Source organism: Vombatus ursinus, unplaced genomic scaffold, assembly GCF_900497805.2.
Source record: "Vombatus ursinus unplaced genomic scaffold, bare-nosed wombat genome assembly UNPS02014770.1, whole genome shotgun sequence".
Lineage (NCBI taxonomy): Eukaryota > Metazoa > Chordata > Mammalia > Diprotodontia > Vombatidae > Vombatus > Vombatus ursinus.
The window spans coordinates 24,995,688-25,018,266 of NW_020954548.1; the positions used below are offsets into that span (position 1 = coordinate 24,995,688).

The 22,579-nt window shown below is 39.1% G+C and overlaps 1 protein-coding gene across 3 annotated transcripts in view; it reads right to left on the minus strand.

Annotated features, from left to right (window-relative positions):
- Positions 1–246: 246 nt before the first annotated feature.
- RIC1 (RIC1 homolog, RAB6A GEF complex partner 1) overlaps positions 247–22,579 on the minus strand; it is a 146,751-nt gene continuing 124,418 nt past the window's right edge. For all 3 annotated transcript variants that reach the window (XM_027862781.1, XM_027862780.1, XM_027862779.1), the window contains 9 exons: positions 13,945–14,061; positions 12,363–13,091; positions 8,515–8,673; positions 8,265–8,401; positions 5,972–6,258; positions 4,448–4,642; positions 3,540–3,717; positions 3,198–3,386; positions 247–1,440 (listed from right to left, as the gene is read on the minus strand). In XM_027862781.1, the coding sequence (XP_027718582.1) occupies positions 1,155–1,440; positions 3,198–3,386; positions 3,540–3,717; positions 4,448–4,642; positions 5,972–6,258; positions 8,265–8,401; positions 8,515–8,673; positions 12,363–13,091; positions 13,945–14,061 (2,277 nt within the window). In that variant the 3' untranslated portion in view covers positions 247–1,154. The remainder of the gene's footprint in view (positions 1,441–3,197; positions 3,387–3,539; positions 3,718–4,447; positions 4,643–5,971; positions 6,259–8,264; positions 8,402–8,514; positions 8,674–12,362; positions 13,092–13,944; positions 14,062–22,579) is intronic.

The following is a 22,579-nucleotide window of genomic DNA, read 5'->3' on the forward strand; positions in this document are numbered from 1 at the left end:
CTACCTAAATTAATACTGTTGTAAGATATTTAGTATTACATACATTGTGGTAAATATAGTAGGCTGGGATGAAAGTACCATAAAGCAACTAAGGATTATGTAGACATGTTTCCATAGTATTGTATGAAAAGAAAAATTGTTTCTTTATCCAGAAATACATTATAAAATGCTTGTAAAGTGACAGTGAAGCAAGCATTGTTTACATTACTGATGCTTAGTAGCTATGATACAGGATTAGCAAGTATATTTACAAAAAGAAAATCCATTTTTAATCCATTTACAAAAGCAATAAATAAGAGCCCCAACAAATTTGCATAAAGCCTTTCCTCATTGTCTGTCTTCATGATCAAGGTTTCCAGGCTCTCGTATTGCCATGTCCATTAGAGAGAGACTGTTTAATCCAAAGCAGAGTGCCCTTTCTGCATATCACGAGTACAGAGTAATTAAAACCTTACAAACTATGATACAAAGCCTCAAGCAGAGAAGCAGCTCCTTTGAGAATATTTACAAATAAGACTATTCACAAAGAGAAAGATACACTTTTTTAGTACAAAATATTTTTGTGGTATCCAACAGCATAATTCATCAGTACCCTTTAGATCCCAACTTGTCAGCCTGCAACTAGGCAAAACAGGTGTAAAACTTTTAAGAAGGAACTTGAGTTAGTTCCAGTTCTTGGGTTGAATATACTAGTTTCAAGCCATTTGTGGGGTCTTCATGAGCTCTGGCACATAATTCACTTGAGTATGGTCCTACACAAAGTGTATTAGGTAGCCAAATTCACAGACAGCTGATGTAACGGAGGACACTGAGTGGTTTTGGAAACAACCACCTGCTGCAAGAACAGAGAGAACAAGCTTAGGCTGTTGGAGAACCATCCCTATGGTTTATTAACAGTTCTAAACTCTTAAAAATAAAACCAGATATTCTCATGTACATCTGTACAATAATCTTTATTACTTTGCAGCTTAAAAAACATTTTTTTAATGAAAGAACATTTATTTGAAGTCACATTGTTCATGGATTCAAACAAATTTCTTTTGAGTTAAAAAGTAGTTTGAACAGATCTCTCCCCTTTAAATCATCTGACTTGTTCACAGTGCACTCAGTTGCACTCTGTTAATACTGCCCATGGTGACAGAAGACCACTTCTGTTAGGAGATTGTACAGTCATAGGTCCCATCCTGAAAAGGTTCTTCTTCCTGGGATCCAGCCATGGGGCCTTCAGTCCAGCTTGCAGCACTGCTGTTGGCAGCCTCACCTGGAGGGCTGCTGCTGTAGCAAGCAGAATTTCTGCTCTCCTCAGCTCTGGGGCTGGCAGCCTGTTCAGGAACCTTGTTTGTTGGCTGAAAGGCTTCAGGCTGGATCTGCTCTTCTGTGATATCGCTTAGTCTCTGGAGTTGTGGCTTAATGACATTTAAAAATGGCTTGTATCCAGGGCTAAAGGGAGAAAAGGGAATTCAATGAGCAAACCCACAAGTATGTATATAATATAGTGCCATGTTCTGAGGCTCCTAAATACAACTTCTTGTTCCCTTTAAAGGAGGGTTTGGTTTTATATGTGTGTCTTTTGGACCACAGTATTAAAATTTAGGACACAAAACACACACCTATGTATTAAACACACCCACACACCACACTCTGTGCTTGTGCTTCCTTCCCTACATTAGATGTAAGCTTCTTCAGAGAAATGCCTCTTGCCTATCACTATATTTCTAGGATAGCGACTTGAACATTCTAATAGACTTTTAGAAAATGCTGAACTGATGTTAATTTTATTAATAAGTAGTGGTTCTAGTTGATCAAAGGATATGCGCAGGCAGTTTTCAGAAGAAATCAAAGCTAGCAATAGTTACATGAAAATATACTCTCACTACTGATTAGAAAAATGAAATTAAAACAACTCTGAGGTGCTACTTCATACCTATCAGATCTGGCTAACATTACAGAAAAGGAAAATGATAAATGCTAGAAGGGATGTGAAAAATAGGTACAATAATGCACTGCTGGTGAAGTTGTGAACCGTTCTAACCACTCTGGAGAACAGTTTGGAACTATGCACAAAGGGCGATAAAACTACATACCTTTTGACCCTCTAATGCTATTACCAAGTTTGTATCACAAAAAGAACAAGGAATAGGACTTCTCTGTCCAAAAATATTTAAAGGAGCTCTTTTTGTGGTGGGAAAGAATTGGAAATTGAGATGCCCATCAACTGGTGAATGGCTGAACAAGTTGTGGAAATGAATGTGAAAGAAATGCCAAGGTGGGGGGAGAGGAGGAGGAGTTCAGAAAAACCTGGAAAGACTTACGTGAACTGATGCAAAGCGAAGCAAGCAGAACCGGGAGAACATTGTACACACTAACAATATTCTAAGGATGATCCACACCGTGAAAGACTTAGCTATTCTCAACACAATGATCTAAGACAGTTCCAAAGGACACATGAAAAATGCTATACACTTCCAGAGATAGTACTGATGAACTCTGAGTGCAGACCAAAGCATACTTTTTAAACTTTTTTTATATTTTTCTCCTTTTTTGTCTGTTTTCTTTTGCAACATGGCTGATATGGAAATATGTTTTGCATGACTTCAGATGTATAATCCATATCAAGTTGTCTTCTCAAGGGGAAGGGGCAGAAGGGAGGGAGAGAAGTTAGAACTCAAAAATTTAAAAAAAAGTGAATGGTGAAATTTTTTTCACATATGATTGGTAAATGTTTAACAAAATAAAAACACTTTTAAAAAGTAGTGGTTCTTATCTTATTCTTATAGCCCCAGTTCTGTACACCCTGTAAAAACTGCTAGTGGTAATGTTGACCAAAATTCTGAACATGCAATTGCTATGAAATCTGTGTTGGAGTACTTTTTCCCCCCATTTTAAAATGGAAGTTCTTAATTTCAGTCCCTTTCTGTGGAATACAATTACAGCTCTTTTGAGGTTCTCCATTGAAAAACAAACCAAAAAACACATTAACAAGAACTTGGGTCAGTCTCAGTTTTATATAACATTCCCCAGAAGTTAGTAATCTGTAATTTTCTGTAGTATGAAGATTTCCCATGTAAGATCACGGTGAAGCTATTTTAACTGAGAAAAACCAGAAAATAAAACTGTTTTTTAGCTTTTACAATAAAAATACAGAACTGTGCAAGAGATTTCACAGACAGGAAAGCTCAATAGAAGTTGTCGCTTACCAATCTGTAGAAGCCCATCTGTCTACAGCATGTAGCCCAGTTTTTATGTTCTGTAACATCTCTCCATCTACTTCTGAAGATTGTGTCAGACCAAACACCTGATTAATTATAGAAGGTTCTCGAAGAATAAGGCCTATAACAACGCACCAGTCCAGACATCCTGCCTCCATGAAGATATGCAGCAAATACCTGCACAAAATTAAAATAATCAGTGTGTTAAAGCAGGGAGGGTATGCAAACAGTGAAAAACAAATGACATCAGAGTAAAACTATTCATGTCATCTGTCGTCACCAGTATGATTAAAATTTTTCTTTGCTCTCAAATAGGACAATGAGACTCACCGGAGCTGGACCTGGGATTTATGTGGCCCTTTACTGGCCAACTCCATAGAGATGTGTTCTAGCTCTGATTGTGTTAAGCTTAGAGTAGAGAAATTTTCATCCACCATCATCCAGTCACCATCCACCATAGAGCTGGTTTCAGTTAGGTCTGTGGCTGAACCAATACTGCATTCATCCCCTAATAAGGAATTTACAATAGTTATCAATTGGCCCCACTAAAATGATACCTCAAGGATTTTGAGGCTGACATTAAATCACTTAATGGAAGATTAATATTCTCAAACACTAATAGATTAAAAGCAGGGCAAAAAAAAGGAATAATTCATGTTTCTATAGGACTTTTAAGACTTACTTTCTACACAAACTGTAAAAGTAGGTAGTGCAAGTATAATTATATACCTTTTACAGCTAGTTAAGCTTTTCTAAACATATATCTTGTTAAGTATATATGTCTGTATAAATTATTTTGAGATTGCTTTAGGCTAGAATTCACTTACCTTTGTATGATACAAATAACTGACAAAAATAGCAATGTGAAGAGTCTGGTATGTATTATTAATACTTAGATTTCCAACTTATGGTATAACTATGATTTCTAGTTTTCTCTTTAATGTTTTCCATGCCCATTTTTAGGGCTGTATAACAGCATTTTCTGTTGGAAATACTAGAAAGAAGAGTCGAGGTTAATGAATTTGTCTGATAAAGACTGCTCATTTGGAAATGCAACTTAAATACGTTTTAAGAAGCTCATAGGTAAATCATTCCTATCAAAAATTCAAATTATAAACCTATTTTCATTGATTCCTCAAAATCTTTTTCATCCTCTGCCAATGAAGGCAAAAAGAGTTACATACTCTAACTGCTTTTTCCCAGAGAAAGATTTGATGTAAAATGGTAATGGAATGTACCTTTATTTAATAAAGGTGACAGGAAGGCATCTTGTGTTTGTGGTCCATGGGATGAGGCTGTATCTATTTCCTGGTGGGTGGAACCAATGCTGCCAAGCCAACTCTGACTTCTTGGGACACTAGGCACTCCAGTATCCGTTTCAAGGTTTAAAAAAGGGTCAGCTGACTGAGACTTTAATAATTGTTCTCCCCCTCCTGGGTAGAAACAAACAAAAAAGTAGGGCTCACACTGCTTTCTTCCAGAACAAATCCTTAGATTGTGTTACACAATAACACTATTCTCTTTCAATTTCATCCCAGTACCTCACAATGCATCACACACAAAAGTTGTTTGAGGGTTGAAAACCCTCAAAATACTGAAAGCTCACAGCAAATTTTTATGTGAATATATATGTAAGGTCAGTATAAAAGGTGTATATTGACCCCCAGATGCCCTATCTTCCCCCAGTAACAACCCAATGCCTCATAACTGAAACAGTTAATTATATTAAGGCAACACTAGGGAATATTAACAATGAATATGTGGCCAAAATATCAGAACACATAATGTCATCGATGAAAGTAAACAAAAGACTACAGATAGTTCCTACTTCATGTAAATTCATATGATGCAAATTCAACTTTCTGGCAGGGCACAGAAGGGGTAGGGCCACACAGAGGGGAAGAAGGTCTGCAGAATGGTTCATTACTGTTAAGAGAGAACTGGCCATAGTTATTTTACATAAGGAACAACTTTTTTTCTGGTCATATACTGGAGCCTCTGGAATAAATGATGACAATGATTTTTGAGATAATACAATATGGATATCATAAGAAGCTTTCCTTAATAACATTTGGAAGGGATATAGATTACATTCTCATCAAGGGGAATTAGAAACAGAGACTTTATGAAAAATAGCTGAAATAAAAAAAAACAAACCCCAAACTTTAGTCCTTTGTTTCTTCATTAGTCGACACAAATTTATTAAATTACAAAGCTGGCTGCCCCAATCACTGTTACCATAGGATAATTCTTCTGAATAAGAAATCTTATATAGTTTAAAAGTTATAATATTGCTACCCCCTAATGTAAATTAATCCCTCCTCAAAATTCTCCCAATATTTTAGCCCTCTCATGGACATTTCAATATTATGTTACATACAGCTGTGTATATCTTACACCTCTAACCAGACTACAGACCTTGCTCCTCAAGGGCAACCCCTAACACCCAGCACAGGGCACTGCATGTCAGAGGTGCAAACCTGTTTGCCAAGTACAGTCAACCATCTCTATTCTTAACTGATGTGGTACAGAGTAGACTGTGTGAAGGAGGGAGGTTATGCAGGAAACTGGTGCTTAGTCATGGCTTCTACGTCAGACATATTCTGGGGATGTCATGGCTGCCCTAGATGATGTGTATACAAGAGGCCTAAAAGTATTATTACCCTTCTAAGAGTCTGGTCAAGGACTTAGAATGAACAAATTTTCCCAGACATCCACCAGCAGCCCCGTTTATGGTAGTACAAGAAACCACAGACTGTTACCTATTCGGTATTTTCCGTTCTTGAATGGTGAACTGATGGAAGAAATGGGGATGACTGGGAATGGCCAAAGGAAATCCCTGTGAAGTCTCTTCAGAGCAATTACAAAATCTTCCACTCGAGCAGCTCTGGTGCGCTCCTTACACAGCCAGCCAATCAGTTCAAAGCCTAACTGGGCAGCAAAGCAGCCGAGGTCTTTCAGCCGAACTTCTTCCAAGAGGCGCCGAGCGTGTCTCCAGAGCATCATGTCAATGTACATGTTTTCAGCAGAGTCACTGTCCTTGCTCCACCTGAGAATGGATAGACAAGAAAAGCATGGCACAATTCCACAGAATGTTTGTACCAGAGATAAAATGCTATTAGCACACCCAGAGAAATGAGCAATGGACAGAGAGCATCCAGACAAGCTGGAGTCTGAAGATAAGACACAAGGGTCAATGATTTCCTTGATGGCTCAGCATCAGAACTAGTCAAAGAGGTAATGAATCTCTCCTCTCTGTCGAAAAGCTGGATCTTTCCATCTCAGCCAGGTTGCCAATGTGCTGCTCCCGGGTCTCATCCCACTGACTGCCATGGGGGTTTTGACTTCTCCTTTCCATTCTGGGCCCAAGTTATCTCTTCCTCTGGCAGCCTGGCAGCTCCCTACCATGGGGGAGGGGGAGCTCACTATGGCTCAAGAACTTCTGAGCCCGAGAGGTCTGTCAGCCTGTGCTTCCCTGGCAGCTGGGGTTATCAGCACATACCACACACCTGGTCCAAGGTATTGATTTTGCTAGGTACTCTTTCCCGACTGCACACACTGTTTATAAATACAAAATATTGAGGCTGAATGACACTTTGGCCACTGATGCCATCTGGTGTTTGAAGTTAGCATTACTAACCATGTGCTTTAAGTTCAGAATAAATGCCAAAACAAAGTTCATAGATCCCTTACAGGTGAAAAAGAGAAGATGACAATGGACATGACTGTACTGGGGCGGGGGGGTGTCAAAATATGGCAAACACAGCCAAAGATTTAACATTGAGACTATAAAACTAGTACTTGATTTGATAAATGTGTTCATTAATTTTTCCTATTATGCGCCAAGCATTATACACATACAGAGTTACTTGAAAGCTGGAAGGAACCTTAGAAGTTACCTAAATAAACCTGACCTGTCCAGGATCCCACAGTTTAGTGGCAAACCTGGAATTCAAACTCAGGTCTTCTGACCTGAGTTCAGCTCTCTTTTCACTATACCTTTCTTACTATTTAGAAAAAAAACAAATCCAAAATGCTGAGTGTTTCCTAAGTATAAAGGTATTTAGTGAGATGCTACGTAGAAGGGAGGTAGGAAGAAGTAGGACTTGAAAGTGTTTTGACAAGATTAAAGAAAAAAAAAAGATGATCAAGATATTACACAGTATAGAAAATGCAAGGTGGATTTCACAGAGTAGTAGAAGGGATGTCCTAGCACTTCTGGATGCTGTCTGACTCTCTGCTTCTCTATTCTGTGGCTGGTCTTTGGGGCAGGAAGAGGGAGGTGATGGTTTCATCCTCCTCCTGATGACTCCACCCAAGAGCAGTCAAGGTAAAAGGTATAAAGAAGCTTTTGGGGGGGGGGAGAATGTGAAACTACTAGCTGAGAAAAAGTATGGAGATTATTTTAACTATCCATTTTATCTCTGTCCAAAGAAAAATAATTGCCATCACTAGCACTCTTTTCTCTTTCTTCTCTCAATTTCCTCACCTGTTATTCTCATTCTTCAGCAAAGAGGACCAGTCATGAGCGCTAAGGGGCAAAAATATTAGGTGAGGAGGAAAATGGGGAAAGAGAAAGGAATTCTAATTGTGTATTATTTTGGGGTGGGTCTGGAAGAGGGAAATTAAAATGAATCAAAACATTTCCTCAGATGATACTCAGTTATTCAAATCCTTAAAATTACCTACCTACCACATATGACAGCAACTGCACAGGATTACTGGGTAATACAAATATTGGAATATTCTGAGGAGTCGCAGTGGATAGGGAGCTGGGCCTGGAATCATGAAGACCTGTGTTTAAATCTAGTCTCAGATATTTACTAGTTGTGAGACCTTGGGCAAGTCACTTAACTTCTTTCTGCCTCGGTTTCCTTGACTATAAAATGGGGATCGTAACAGCAGCTCCCTCACAAGCTTCTTGTGTAGATCAAATAGTATCTGTGAAGTGCCTAGCATAGAGTCTGACACAAAATAGGCACTTGATCAATGCTTTGTTTCCTTCTTTTCCTTTCTGCTTCTTTACTTCTGTTGACTTTCCTCCCTTCATCTTACCTTTTCCCAGAAGGACCAGAAGGCATACTGAGGGTTTTCTGCAAATTCAACTTGCTAGCAGGCAAGGTTTCAGCTGACTGTGACAAACTGATGCTTCGGTTCCTGAAGAACTCAAATCCACCACCTGAACTGGGTTCCTAAAGGGAAATGTCCACAAGAAAAAGAAAAGGGGGCTTGTAAGGTGCAATGCCAATGGACAAAAGACAAGTGCTGAAGGGTGACCTGAAATGGTACCATCTTTATTCCAAACCTGAGTAGTAGGTGTTGGTGGAGGTGTCTCAGATTCTCCAGAGCCAATGGCTTTAAGAAATCGAATCATGTGTCGACAGAGGTCCCACTTTCCTTGTTCCAAAGCAGTGTTGAAGAGAAGAGTGGCATGTTGCCTGCTCACCGCTGGGACTTCCATATTCTAGACACAACAATGATGGCCAAAAATAAAGAACAAAACAGGGTCACTCAGCTACCACTGCCCTCTGAAAATTAGTTTCCTATTACCAGTCATAATGATGACAAAAAAAGGGCAATGGAACTCCACCACGGGTCTAAGTAGGTTATAGCAAATTATAAATGATGACACACACAGCAGAAGTGATCATTAGAGAATCGAAGATCAGAAAAGGAGGCAGGTTGAGCATGTACTAAGAGCATGAGCTAAGGATAAGGAAGAGCCTGAATGCTAAACTGGTTCCAAGAGAATATTAAAAGCCCCAGAGCAAAACTTCCAGAGTGCCAGGTAGATCCACTATAGAAGATTTATGGGAGTACAAGGGTCTCAGGAAGTCAAGGATGGGTTGCCATATGCACCACTGGAAGAGCAAATAGTATGACCGGTTTATTTTTTCCATGGGTTTCTAGAATGAGCAGTTCTAGAGGACTGGTTGATTAGTGGAATTAAAATTCAGGTATACAAATAGTAAAAACTTCTTAATTCCATGGGAAGGTGAGGGAATTACTCCACTAGCATAAGGTAATCTTCTAGTAACCTTCTATGATTTTTATGAAATAACTGGTACACAGAAGTAGAGTGAATCCATCTATTGGTTTACATGCATACATCCCTAATTATTGTACATATTGTACATACACAGGCTTACTGCCTGACTTTGGTCACATTCTTCCTGCAGGGTGCCAAGAGGACAAATTTAATTTCAATCATTTTAGACTCCTCCATGTCGATTCACCTATTCAATCTGTTGCCAAATCTTGTTTCTACCTTTACATTTCTAGCATACGTCTGTTCTCCACTCACATAACTATCACCCCATCACCTCTCAGTTGGTCTATTGCAATTGCCTTCTAAATGATCTCCCTTCCTTCAGTCTCTCTCTTCACTCCAATTCACCCTCCACTCAGGTGCCAAAGTAATTTTTCTAAAGCACCTGTTTGACTGCCATCCACCTACTCAAATTATACTGGCTCCCTACTACCTCCAGGTTCAAATAAAGTGCTCTGGCACTTAAAACCTTTACTAAACCTTCCTGTCTTGCCTGTCTTTTTCCACTTTACTCCCCTGGATGCATTTTACAATGGTCTTGCTTTGTTCCTTGCACACGACGCTTCATCTGTCCCTGTGCTTCCATGCCTGGGCATGTTCTAGGACTGGAATGAGATCCCCTCTCACCTCCATTTCTTAGTCTCCTTAGCTCCCTTCAAGACTTGGTTCAAATCCCACCTTCTGCGGGGGGCCTTTCTTGGTCCCCTCAGTTGCTTCCTTCCTTCTGAGATGACCTCCCATTTACACTATACATCTTGTACATACACAGTTATTTACATGTAGTTTCCCCCCATCAGAATGTGGGTTCCTTGAGGGCAGAGACTGTTTCAGTCTTTCACTGTATCCCCAGCATTGAGCATACCACCTGGCACATAGTAACTGCTTAATAAATGCTAATTAAGGTTTCAAAGTCTACTAAAGAAAGAACCAACAACCCAGTTTCTGATAAGTGGCTGAAGAACTGGAAATAAATTACAAATTTATCATAAGGTAGCTAATTCAGGATAACTAGCTAGGAATCATCAAGATCTTCTAGTCTACCAGTTTTTAAAGTGTGGTCTGGAGGCAATCCCAAGGGGTCCCTGACACTAAAAGGGCAGTGGTCAAGACTATTTTCAGAAAATACTAAGACTTTTAATTTCTAATAGAGCAGATATTGATAGATATAGCCCCACATAAAAGTTCTTTTGGGGGTTCCTCAATGTTCATAACTGTAAAGGGGAGTCCTGGAACCAAAAAGTCTGAGAACTACTATTCTACACCAACCCTTTCAGTTTATACATGATGCAACTGAGGCCCAGAGCAGTTAAGTGACAAAGCAAGCAACCAGTCAGATCTATGCTCAGTTCCTAAGATTCCAAGTCAGTGTTTTTTCACTACACCATGCTTTTATTTTTATTAAATTTTTATTTAAAATAAGGTAATTAATTCTCTTTCTGTTTTTAGGCTACCCTTCTCTGGCTACACCAGCAGTTAGAAAGGTTAGCATTCTCTTTGGGGCCTGCATCTTGCAGCATTAGTCAAATGATGTGAAATTTCACCACTAACCATATCTTCAAGAGCACATTTTTCTCCTCAAGACAGACGATATCTGGAGAATAGGTTTCAAGGTATAACTTGTAAATGGAATTTTTTGTCAAACAGAATTTAACTTTTTCAGTAATATAAAAAGCCCTATCATTTTTTAGGGGGAAAGGGGAATGAAATGATGGGGAGGATCATCCTAAAAAGGGTCATTATAAAGGACCTGGTGATGAAGTGGACAGATCATTCCTGGGCCTTGTTGCTGGAAGACCTGAGGCTTCTCATTCACTGGGCCTCTGACTGAGGAAAGCTGACTAGTCTTTTAAAAACACTTCAGTTTCTTTCATCTCTAAAACAAGGATCATAATACCTTATCTACCTCACTATGTAGAAAATTCTTTGTTATGCAAAACAGCTATTATTAATTCCCCCACCCCCCTCAACACTGGGCCTGTACCTCCTATAGTGTGGGTACAGGGAGGTCCTGGTGAGGACCTTAGAGTTCTCCAAATGTAGATTAGAACCATTTTGGCAGCTCACAGTCTAAGAGAGTGGGGAACTGAGAGGTGAAATCCCTTGCCCTGGCTCACACAACCATTATGTGGCAAAGGCAGGCTAGAATCGTCACCTTCCTAACTCCAATGACAGCTTTCTATCCACTCCACTCCACCATGATTCTTTTCATTGGAGGACAAGTCTGGGGCTAGCATGCCTGTAACTTCAGTTTTAATCATGCATATTATTCAAGTTGCTTGTAGTTGGATATTGGAATTGAGCTAGTGGTTTTCTGGAAGGTGAACTACCAGTTTCCCCAGGCTCTTCCCCTCCCGCTTTGACATTCTTAACTTAGTGTCCCATAGACTCCAAGATTTTACTTTGGAAAATTAGAAGTTCATCTTTATTTTAATTTAAAATTGTTTGGGTCACTGAGATACTCCAGCTAGTAATAATGGAATAGAACCGTGATTTTATTTTGTTAGTTTTCAGAACTGGGACCACGATTAAGAAGGATGGCTGGAGCATTCACATTATGCAGATAGAGGTATAACCTGTCAACCAACATAAGCATTTACCAGGAATGTTTTCACTGTTATTATATTTAACTAAAATCATAGGTTTGCAATTCCATGGTTTATCTCCTAGGTCTACCACAGGGCCTTGTTTATTACAGGTAGCCAAGTATATATTGTGTACCTCTCATCAGTTCAGAAGATAAAATTATCTTAGAATTATAGAATTTTGAGTTGTAAAGGACTTGAAAGGTCACCTATTCTAACCTCTCTTCTATTAGACAATTTTAGTTTGAAAGAACACAACTGGGGGAAGCTCAGCTATGTCCACCATTTGCAAAATGCAAAATGGTATTTGCTGCACTAGTGCTGTATAAAGGGTTGAAAAACTCAGCAGGCTGCTTTACAGCACTTGAATATACTGTTCATATCTTCAAGCGACAGTGGGGTTCTTTTCAGGAAAGGCACAGTTGTAAATGTAACAGACAGACTATACTGACTGTATTAAACACAGAGTGCCCAAACTTTGTGCTTGCTGATTCCTGCAATGACTTCAGAAACTACTGTTACCTGTAAGATAATTAGGTATGAGGCAGCTGTATCCAAATCCTGTGCCATCAAACATTCCTCAAACAAATCCTTAGGGTTCCCAACGGCTGCAAAAAGGTAATTCCACAGGGCATACTCAGTCTTCCTGGCACAATGAACAACTGTCTGCAGGAAGAGGGGGAACTCCGTGATGAACTTCGCTACAGTGGGAAGCAAAGGGTCGGGAATGGGCTCCCGTGAGGTAGCTTCTTCTTCCAACACTTCGTGGAGCATCAGTTCCAGCACGTGAGGGAAGTAAGGTAACGTGGCACAAGACTGGGCCAAAAGCAAGGCTTGTTCACCAAGGTTCCTGACCAAAAGCTGGCGCAGAATGTGATGGAGGTAGATCTGAGAGGTCCTCTCCACAACACAGAAAGGAAAAAGTACCTCTAACTGTTCCTTAGCATTGCCACGGGTATACAAACAGTCATAGAGCAAAGTGTCATTGACAGCACCAAGGACCAATGCATCTTCAAACAGGACAGCCAGGGGATAAATGTTGATGTGGAAAGGCAGCATGATTCGTCGGGACAGGAAGGAATGTGGTTTTCGATGATCTCGAGGAAAAAGAGGAAGCCATACTTTCATTCCTGCCCCACCGCAGCTCAGCCAGAGCGCCTCCAGAAGATGGCGTTTTTGTTTATTGGCTCGACAGGTTGTCCAGACATTTTCAACAGATTGGGCTAGTACAACAGGAGGACAGAATGGCAGCTGGAGAATGAGAGATGTAAAACATCAGCTTTTATTGAAATATTTAAAAAAAAAGTAAATCGAGGGGACGGTATCTTTCACTTTTTGCCACTAATAAATAACTAGCATTCTCTTGTTTAAAGTTCAACACAGCAACTTCCTATGGAATGTAAGGCAGATATACTAAAGAACATAGAGGATCCTTTCACAGTTCAAGTCTCAAAAACGGTCTCAAGCTTCTGTGTCAAATATTCTGAAAACTGGAAAATTAATTCCACTATTTGAAAATACTTACCATGTAGGAAGGATATTTGAAAAACCACTTTCAATGACACTTAAAAGGATTCTCAACTGACATCTGCTGTATCTGTTGACCAGTTTTCTTTCCTCAGCCACTTATCCTTTTCCACTTGAAAATGGGTAATTTTTAGTCAGAAATGGCCTGAACCATCAATACTTTGGACGCTCAGGATGTGGATTAAGCAATTACATAAACTCACCATCTTCCACCAATCAAAAACTGTCACACTGTCTTAGCTGGAAGACTGAGGATAACTTTGTTCATTTTCTCAGACTCTTTAGATTGCAGAGGAAATGGTGGTAATAGAGTCAAATTCAAGGAACATTAGAGTCACAGATACTGGGGCCAGGGATGATCATGGAGATCATCTCATCCAACTCCCTTCCCTTTAGAGAGGAGACAACTGAGGTCCATACAAATTAAATAACTTGCTTAAGATCACATAGCTAATAAGTGTCCAAATCACATTATGAACCAAGATATTCTGATCCCAAACACAGTGGGATTTTTTATTTGTTTTTACTATATACCACACTTCTTCAACCCTTAGGAAGAGCTCTCTACTTTACTCACAAGTTTCCTTTGGTTAGGGCTATTGTCCTTCTCCCGGATTTGAGGGCCAGATCGGTCCCTCTGCATCATGATGAGCTGTCCTGCCAAATTTAGCATGATGCTTTCTGCATCACAGGCCTGAGGAAGAGAAATTGATCTGCTTTGTCATTAAGTTTGAGAAGTTTTCTCAAGTTCACCGTCCATTCTAGCACATTATGCATACATTTCAAAACCAAAGGTGCGGATTTTCATATCTGCAGCTGTTAGTCAATGAACAAACATTTACTCAGGTACTTAGCACTCTAGTGGGCATCTGCCCTCAAGGAGCTTTACTATAGCAGGGAGATAAAACTATTACACATGATACCACAAATTAACAAGACAACCCATGTCATAAGTGAACATGTTGTGACTTTCTTCATTATTACCACATTTGTTTCTCTGCACCCTCTGATATAATGGATGACCAACTCTTTCCTTTGCTATGATGTTCTTTTACTGGTTTCTGTGACGTTGCTCCTTAGTATCTCCTCCTATCCACGAACTCTGTTTCTCTTTCCTGTTTCATACTTAACTAATTCTAATTAAATGTAGGTATCCTCTGAAGTTGTGTTCATGGCTCTTTTCTTCTCTCTTTATACTTTCATCGCATGGTGCTATTTTCTCATGGTTCAGCTATCATCTCTGCACATACTACTGAATTCTATCTCTGCCCCCCACAGTCTCCCCAGAGTTGAGGTCCTAGGTTTCCAGTTGTCTGCAAGATAATCTATCTCATCTTCCCCTCCTCCAAGCTTATCTATTTCTATAGATAATATCACCATCCTTCCAGCTTCAAAACTGTGGAGCCATCTTTGACTCCTCCCTCATCCCACAGATCTAATCAGTTGGCAAGCCCTATCATTTCAATGCCTCAGTAATTTTCATACCGAGTCTCTCTCTTTCATTTCGAATGGTACCATTCTTGTTTAGGCCTTTTCACTTGGAGTACTGAAGCATCCTCCTGACTAGCATGGTTGCCTCCAGTTCCACCCTTTGTCAATTTATCCCCTATGCTACTAATTAATGTCCTTAATGTTAAGGTTAAATTCATGTCATTGCCCTTAGAAAATACACACAGACACACCCAGACACAGACACAGACAGACAGACAGACAGACAGACACACACACACACACAGTAGCAACTCCCCAATGCTTAAAGAAAAAGTTTTATCTCTTGGCTTACAAGACCATCCATCATGGCTCTAGCCCAGTGGTGTCAAACTCAAATAGAAATGGGGACCATTAATCTATATGTAAGGATCCCTGTGAGCTCTGTATTGACACAGAAAACCACATACTAATATCATCTAAGTTTTATTGTATTTTTATTGTGTTAAATATTTCCCAATTACATCTTAATCTGGTTTAGGCCTCACTTAGGAGTGTTGTCGACTGCATGTGGCCCACAGGTTGCATGTCTGACATCTTTGTTCTACTTGACCAGTTTTATTTCATCTTCTACATGACAGCAAAACTCCTTCTACCCCTTCCTCTATCTGGGCCTTAATTCATGTCATTCTCCCCTCCACTCCCACTTATGTTAAAAGCCCCTACCTTTAAGGTTCAGCTCACATAGCACTCCTTCCAAAAGGCCTCCCCCGAAGGTGCCTCCCCCCTGAAATGAATGTGTTCTCTATCTCTTGAAATTTCTCGTGGAGTTTGCCTGGGTTTTCCAATCATACCACAGTTATTTTCATTCCTGTCCTCTTCATTAGATTTTAAATTCCTCCTATGTCATACCTATATTTTGCGTGCATAGTAGATACATAATCTTGCTGAAGTGAATATGATAAACATTTCACAACCCAGAAGCAACAGATCAGGCCTAGCAAACAAAAAATAGAAGACATGGGAAGTGATGACAGACTTGTTTTCATTTGACTACAGCCTCCCTCTGCTGATTATCTAGTGATTGATTAAGGAACCTGGGCAATTGACCAAATAGTAGCTGCCATCCTGGTGTGAATTACAAATCAGTTATACCTGAACAGCTAGACTCATCTGGCAATTTACTTGTGAGAGACAGGGAGAAGGGTATGAGAGACTGGCTTTTTAAAAGCAGTGTTTTAGAGGAACCCATGCGATTATGAGACCTAAGTTCAAATCTTGTCTCAAGAGACTTACTAAGTTCTCTGTGACTCTGGGCAAACCACTTTCTCACAGCCTCAGTTTCCTCTTTTGTAAAACGGAGATAAGAGCAACTTACCCCACAGGGTTGCTGTGAAGATCATATACAAAACACTGTGCAATCTTAAAATGTTGTATAAATGCTAGTTATAGTTACTATTATTAGATATGTCTAAACAATGATTTATGTTGAAAAGGCTTAAGGATCTTTTCTTAGCAGACTGAAAGCTACTAATAATGGTTAATAGCTAGCAATAATATAATACTTTAAGGTTTACAACACACTTTCCATATGTTAATTTATTTGATTCTCAAAAAGATAACAGTGTAGTATGGCAGCCAAAAAAACTACTATATTAAGCTTACATTGAACCAGTCAAACCACAGGTAGTAAACCATGAGATAGTAAGGTCACAGCATAGGTGCTGAACAGAGATTAGAGGAGAGTGTGGACAAAGTGGTGAGGATAATGAACTGGTTTAGGAGGAATGAGGAAGAGGGAGATATGGAAGCTCAGAAGCTTATGAGAGCAAAAAAATTTCAAGTTCAAGCTCCTGGCATAATTATGGTTGAGGTGTACTTTGTAGGGGATAAAGTGCTGGACCTGGAGTCAGACAAACCTGGGTTTAAATCCTTCCTCTAATAATTAATAGCTCTGTGAGCCTGGGCTTCAGTTTTTCTCATCTATAAATGGGGATAATATATCACCTGCTTTATAAGGTTGTTGAGAGTCTCAAATTAGAAAATGTATACAAAACATTTCACAAACCTTGCAACGCTATATATATGTGAGTTACTATTATTATTAGTTCTATCTTTGGTTCTTATCACTTTGATGGGTTTCAAAAAGACTTCCTGGGAGAAGTTGCTATCCTGATATTCGTTCATATTTAATGTTCTATGGACTATTACATAGACAGATGAAATAACTGCTCCTTGCAGCAGAATAAAAATATTAAGATAATGCAAGCTTATTTTCTATAGGCTTGCATTCTCAGGTCTTTATTTGTAGTTTGAAGATTTATCCACTATCGTTCCACCAAAGGCAGTAAACTTCTGATGTATTAATTCTACCCACCAGGTTATATCTTACTAGTTATTTATTAGATATTAACTTTTTATAGCCTATAGTGATAAGTTACAGTGTTTTTTTCCTTCAAAATCTATATTGTTCATTGTCTGGACTCCTTAAAGAGGACCCCTTCTGTAACCATTGGCAATGACCTGGTTCTAAATTGCCATCAAAAACTCTTCCATTTTCACAAATACTTATAACTCCATTTGTTGTATGTTTCTTTGTCACCTGTTAATAACCTTTACTACTGCTTGGTTAGGTGGTATCTACTGGTCCCAAAAGTATGTCTGTAGTTTTCTGACCTGTTTGTTACATGCCCTGAGAATGTCTATCAAGAGACTAAACTTCTGTCTGAAAGGAAGCTGGTGAGGTGCTTTGCCAGTAATTCATGTGCCAATGTGCAACGTGCCAGTAATTATGGATCCACCAGTTTTCAGTTTTGCAAAGGAGCAAGAGTGACCTCCAGTTAAGATTTAACTATTCTATCATTTGCTATATTAACGGTAGACATGCATTACATTTTTGTTTGATCTAATTTGTATTTTCACAAATTATGGACTTCTTTTTACCATATTAGAAGACCACAACTTCTTCACATCCTCCTTTTTTTCAGGTTCTCTCTTACCTGAAATTTTTTTATCTATTAATCTAAGGTAGTAAAGTTTCTAGTTGATGTTGAATTTATACTCGTTACAGGGGAGGGGTTGTCTAGAATTTCTGATGTGTTTTTTTTCCCCCTGTATTCCTTCCTACATATTTCTTTTTTGTTGCCTTTAATTAGGCTTGCAAGCCATTCTACTGCACACGTCAGCTGGAGAGTGAAGTAATCTTCTAATGCCTTTCTGTAGACTTTTGACAGCTCTCTCATGCAATTTCTTCCATGGCTGTCTCTGACTCCAGTCCTTGGGAAAATTCATTGACAAAGGGGTAGCTAGGCAGCGCAGTGGATAGAGCTATGGCCTTAAAGTCAGGAGGACCTGAGTTCAAATATAGCCTCAGACACTTGACACTTACTAGCTGTGTGACCCTGGGTGAGTCACTTAACCCTGACTGCTTCAGTTAAGAAAAAAATTCATTGATAGCTCTACTTTTCTTCCTTTAGTTCCCAGCATGGCAGTGGTCATTTCCTATACTATATGCCTTGGTCCAGAAATGTTTTTACATTTTCTCTTAAGTACTGTAGGAGAACAAGTTTCACTCATGATGGTTATAGTAGTTACCAGCTTTTGAACTACTTTCTCTTGGTATAATTGGTCTGTTAGTTGGATTTATTCTGTCAAACTCAAAAAGGCTTTTCAGAATGCAGTCTAAGTATGCATTTTCAAAATCATTCAGGACATCAGCACTGCTTTTTTCATTCATTTTGTTATCAGGTATAATATCTAGAGTTTGTAATAAGTGAAAAGTTTCAATGACTTCAGGTTCTTCCAATTTTTCCTTCTTCATATTGTAGTAGCTTCCTCACTTTCATCTTACTCTGGCTAATCAAGGTCTATGGATTAAGTTATTTTTTTATGATTGTCCTACTTTGGTCAGCAGTATACTGCTGTGAGACTTGTAGCTGAGGGTACTACTATTGACTAAAGACAATATGAATCCTTGCCCAATTCTGTTATGATATAGTACGAGTGCATGATGAAAATAATTATTATTTTAGTGGGATCTAAGATATGACCATTCCTGTGAGTGGCTGCTATGAAATAAAACTGTGGGTCATGAAGAGTTGAACAGGTTGATGAACCAGGTAGTGACAGGGTGTTTGAGGGGCTATCCATAATTTCTAATAACACAATTCTAAAAAGTCTGCTCATCTGACTATTCATAATATGTAAAGTATCATATGGAAGAGGGAGAAGACCTTTTTAACAAGAAGCGAAAAGGAACAAGCATTTATTAAGCACCATCTATGTGCCAGGCACTGCGCTAAGCGCTTTATAAATATTTTCTCATTTGATTCTCCCAACAATCCTGGGAGATAGGTGTGATATATATTTCGTTTTACAGATGAGGAAGTGGAGGCAAACAGGTGAAGTGATTTTTCCAGGATCACACAGCCAGTAAGTGTCTGCGGTCAGATTTTGATTCACTATAAGAACAAACTTTTTTAAAAAAAATTTATGATGACAGGATTTATGTGAGCCTCAACTTACACTCTTACATTTATTCTCATTAAATTGTTGTTAGTCTTGGACCAATATTCCAGTTTTCCCCCTGTTTCACGTGTCTAAAAATCTGGTAATAAAGTTTTCTCTATTTCATCTAAATAATGTGTATGTTAAGGTAGGGAAGTATATACTATATTTTACAAAGTTTTAGTGCTTAAAAATAAGTTTCAGTGATATGGAAAATTAACTTCTTTGAAATAACTCATTTCCTGATTAAATCTACTCTAAAGCTGAGTACTGTTCCTATTGTGGTTCTTGGCTAAGAAGCTCTTGAAGTGCTCCACAATAAGGCCAATTTGCCTATAGGATAATACAGTAACAATTTTCAACATTTATCTCTGAAGAAAGGAAGAGATTAGGTTTAAAGGATTCTATTACCCCAATAGAAGAAAAGCAATATAAAAGTCCATTTTAAAAGAAGCATCTACTCAGTCTAGAAGCCCTTTATTTTTTTTTACTGTGCTCAGTAGGTGAATGGCTTCTACTGCCAACATCAAGATATGCTAAAACTATGTTAAAGGAGACACCTTAGGACATGGCTATGTTTTAGCAACACCAAAAAAGCATTTTTTTAAAGCAATCACTGTTCTAAGCACTTTTACAAATATTATAACATTTGATCGTCACAATAACCTCATGTGGTAGATGCTATTATCTCCATTTTAAAGTTGGAAAATGGAAACAGTACTTAAATGAACTGCCCAGGGTCATACAGCTAGGAAGTATCTGAAGCTGGACATGAACTTAGGTCTTCCTGATTCCAGGCCCAGTGATCTACACACTAAGACACTTAAGAGATTTAAACACACTTCTGTAGACAACAATATACTCAGTACCAACACAAATGAGAATAATGCTGCTCTCTGATTAATGTTAACAGATTAAAAAAAAATATAGATTTAAATTTCTGTTGAGCTGGTTAACCATAATTCTATGAGTAGCCAAGATGCAGTCATCAGTTTTCTAACCACCAGGCCACCATTACAGATAAAGAGACTAGAGTAAGGGTATTACTTTGGAAAATCTGTAGTCCAAGGCAGTCTCTTTTAACTGGTTACTCCCTTATTCTACTATGTAGATAAAAATCAAGGTAAGATAATCAAGGGCCGTGAGATTGAACAAAAGCCCAAATTCATTCACACACAGAGATGGTCATATGTAAGTATTCCAGTTCCATAGCTGAGAACTCTGGAATTCCTTGATTGACCATAATTTCATATCCTCCCACCTTTTTCTGGGGCTCACTCCTAATCCTTTATCCTTACTATGTGCTCCAGGCCACTACTCCTGCCCTGGCTTCAATTTCCTCTCTTCTCAATCTTGAACTTTAGGTTAACCAGTGCAACTATGTACTGTCCTTTATCCTCACGACCCCTGTCCCCTTGTCTTAACACAATTCGTGCCCTGCTAAATTCTAACTCTGGGTTAGAGTTAGACGACCCACCTTTTCTTATTCATGTACTGTTGAACAGCACTGAATGTCAAAAAGCAGCAGTATATTGACTGGGTCCACTATAAATTTATGTCATCTAATCTCAGCTGCTCTTCCCTGATAAGTCTATCATTCAACCAAAACTACTCTCTCCAAAGCTGCAATCTCCATAATTACCAAATTTAATGGCCTTTCCTCAATCCTCATTCTTCTTGACCTCTTTACAGCTTTAGCTCTATCAATCACCCTTTTCTCCTCTACACTCTCTTCTCTCCTGGTTCTCTTGGTCCTAGACCTGTCTGACCACTTCTCTCAGTCTCCTTTGCTGGATCTTCACACAAGTCATGCCCACACTAACTGTGTGTGGTCCTTGGGTTCTGTCCTAGGCCCTTTATTCTTCTCCCTCTTTAGTGGGTGATTTCATCAGCTCCCATGGTTTCACTTATCAACTCTATGCTGATGATTCTCAGATCTATTAACCAGCCCTGATCTCTTTCTGAAACTTCAGACTTGTATCTCCAAATACCTATAAGACATTACAAACAGGATATCCCTTGGACATCTTAAACTCAACTCATCCAACATTGAAATCATTATCTTTTCCCCTAAAATCCTCTCCTCTTCCTAATTTCCCTATTTCTTTTGAGAGCACCACTATTCCCCTAATCACTCAGGATCAAAACCTAGGTGTCATTCACAACTTCTCACTCTCCTTCATCACACTCACTTCCAGTCCCCTCCCCCCTGCTCCCATATCCAATCTGTTGCCAAGGCATGTCGATTCTACCTTCACGTTTCTCTTACATTCTCCCTTCTCTGCTCTGACACTGCTACCACCCTGGTACATACCTTCATCACCTTATGGACTACTGCAAGAACCTGCTTTGCCTCAAGTCTCTCCTCACTTCAGTCCATCTTCTACTTAGCTGTCAAAGTGATCTTCCTAAGGTACCATGTTACCTGCCTCCCCTCCCCCAACCCCCCAAAACAAAACATTCTCCTGGCTACTCATCACCCTCAGGATTAAATATAAAAATCCTCTTTCTGGTGTTCAAAGCTTTTAATAACATGCCCCTCCCTCAAACTTTCTAGTCTTCTTATACCTTACAACTCCCATTCCCAAGAACTCTTCAATTCAGTGATATTGGTCTCCTTGCTATTTTTGAGCAAGAAACTCCATATTCTGACTCCAGGTCATTTTTCAATGAAATTCTCTTTCTCCTCCTGGATTTGCTTGTTTCTTTCAAGCCCGAGTTAAAATCCCATCTTCTATAGAAGCTTTCTTAATTCTACGGACTTCCCTCTGTCGACTATTTCTAATTTGTCCTGTATATAATTTGTTTATAACACAGTTATTTGCATGTTGTCTCCCTCTTTGGTCTGCTTGCTAGCTCCTTTAAAGCTAGGACTATTTCTGACTTTCTTTGTATTCTCAGAGCTTAGCACAGTGCCTAGTAGAGAGATGGCATTTAATAAATGTTCACTGGCTGACTTATATGAAACTATTCCAAACTTTTTTTCAAACCTCTCACACTAACTCCTCCTCAATCCTCCTTGACAGAAGACCTTAATTTATACCTCAATGAAAAACAGAAGCCATTTGTCATGAAGTCATTCTTGTGCATCTTAAAACTCCTTGCAATTCCCATTCTCTCTTCCTTTGTTCCAATCTCTGATGAAGAGGTGGGCCTTCTTACTTGGGCCACCCCTTCTACCTATGCCCCTTGATCTCATCCTTCTCATCTCCTTCAGCAACTTTCCCACTCAATCATTCCCCACCTCTTATTAATCTTCATTCTTTCCCTATCTACTG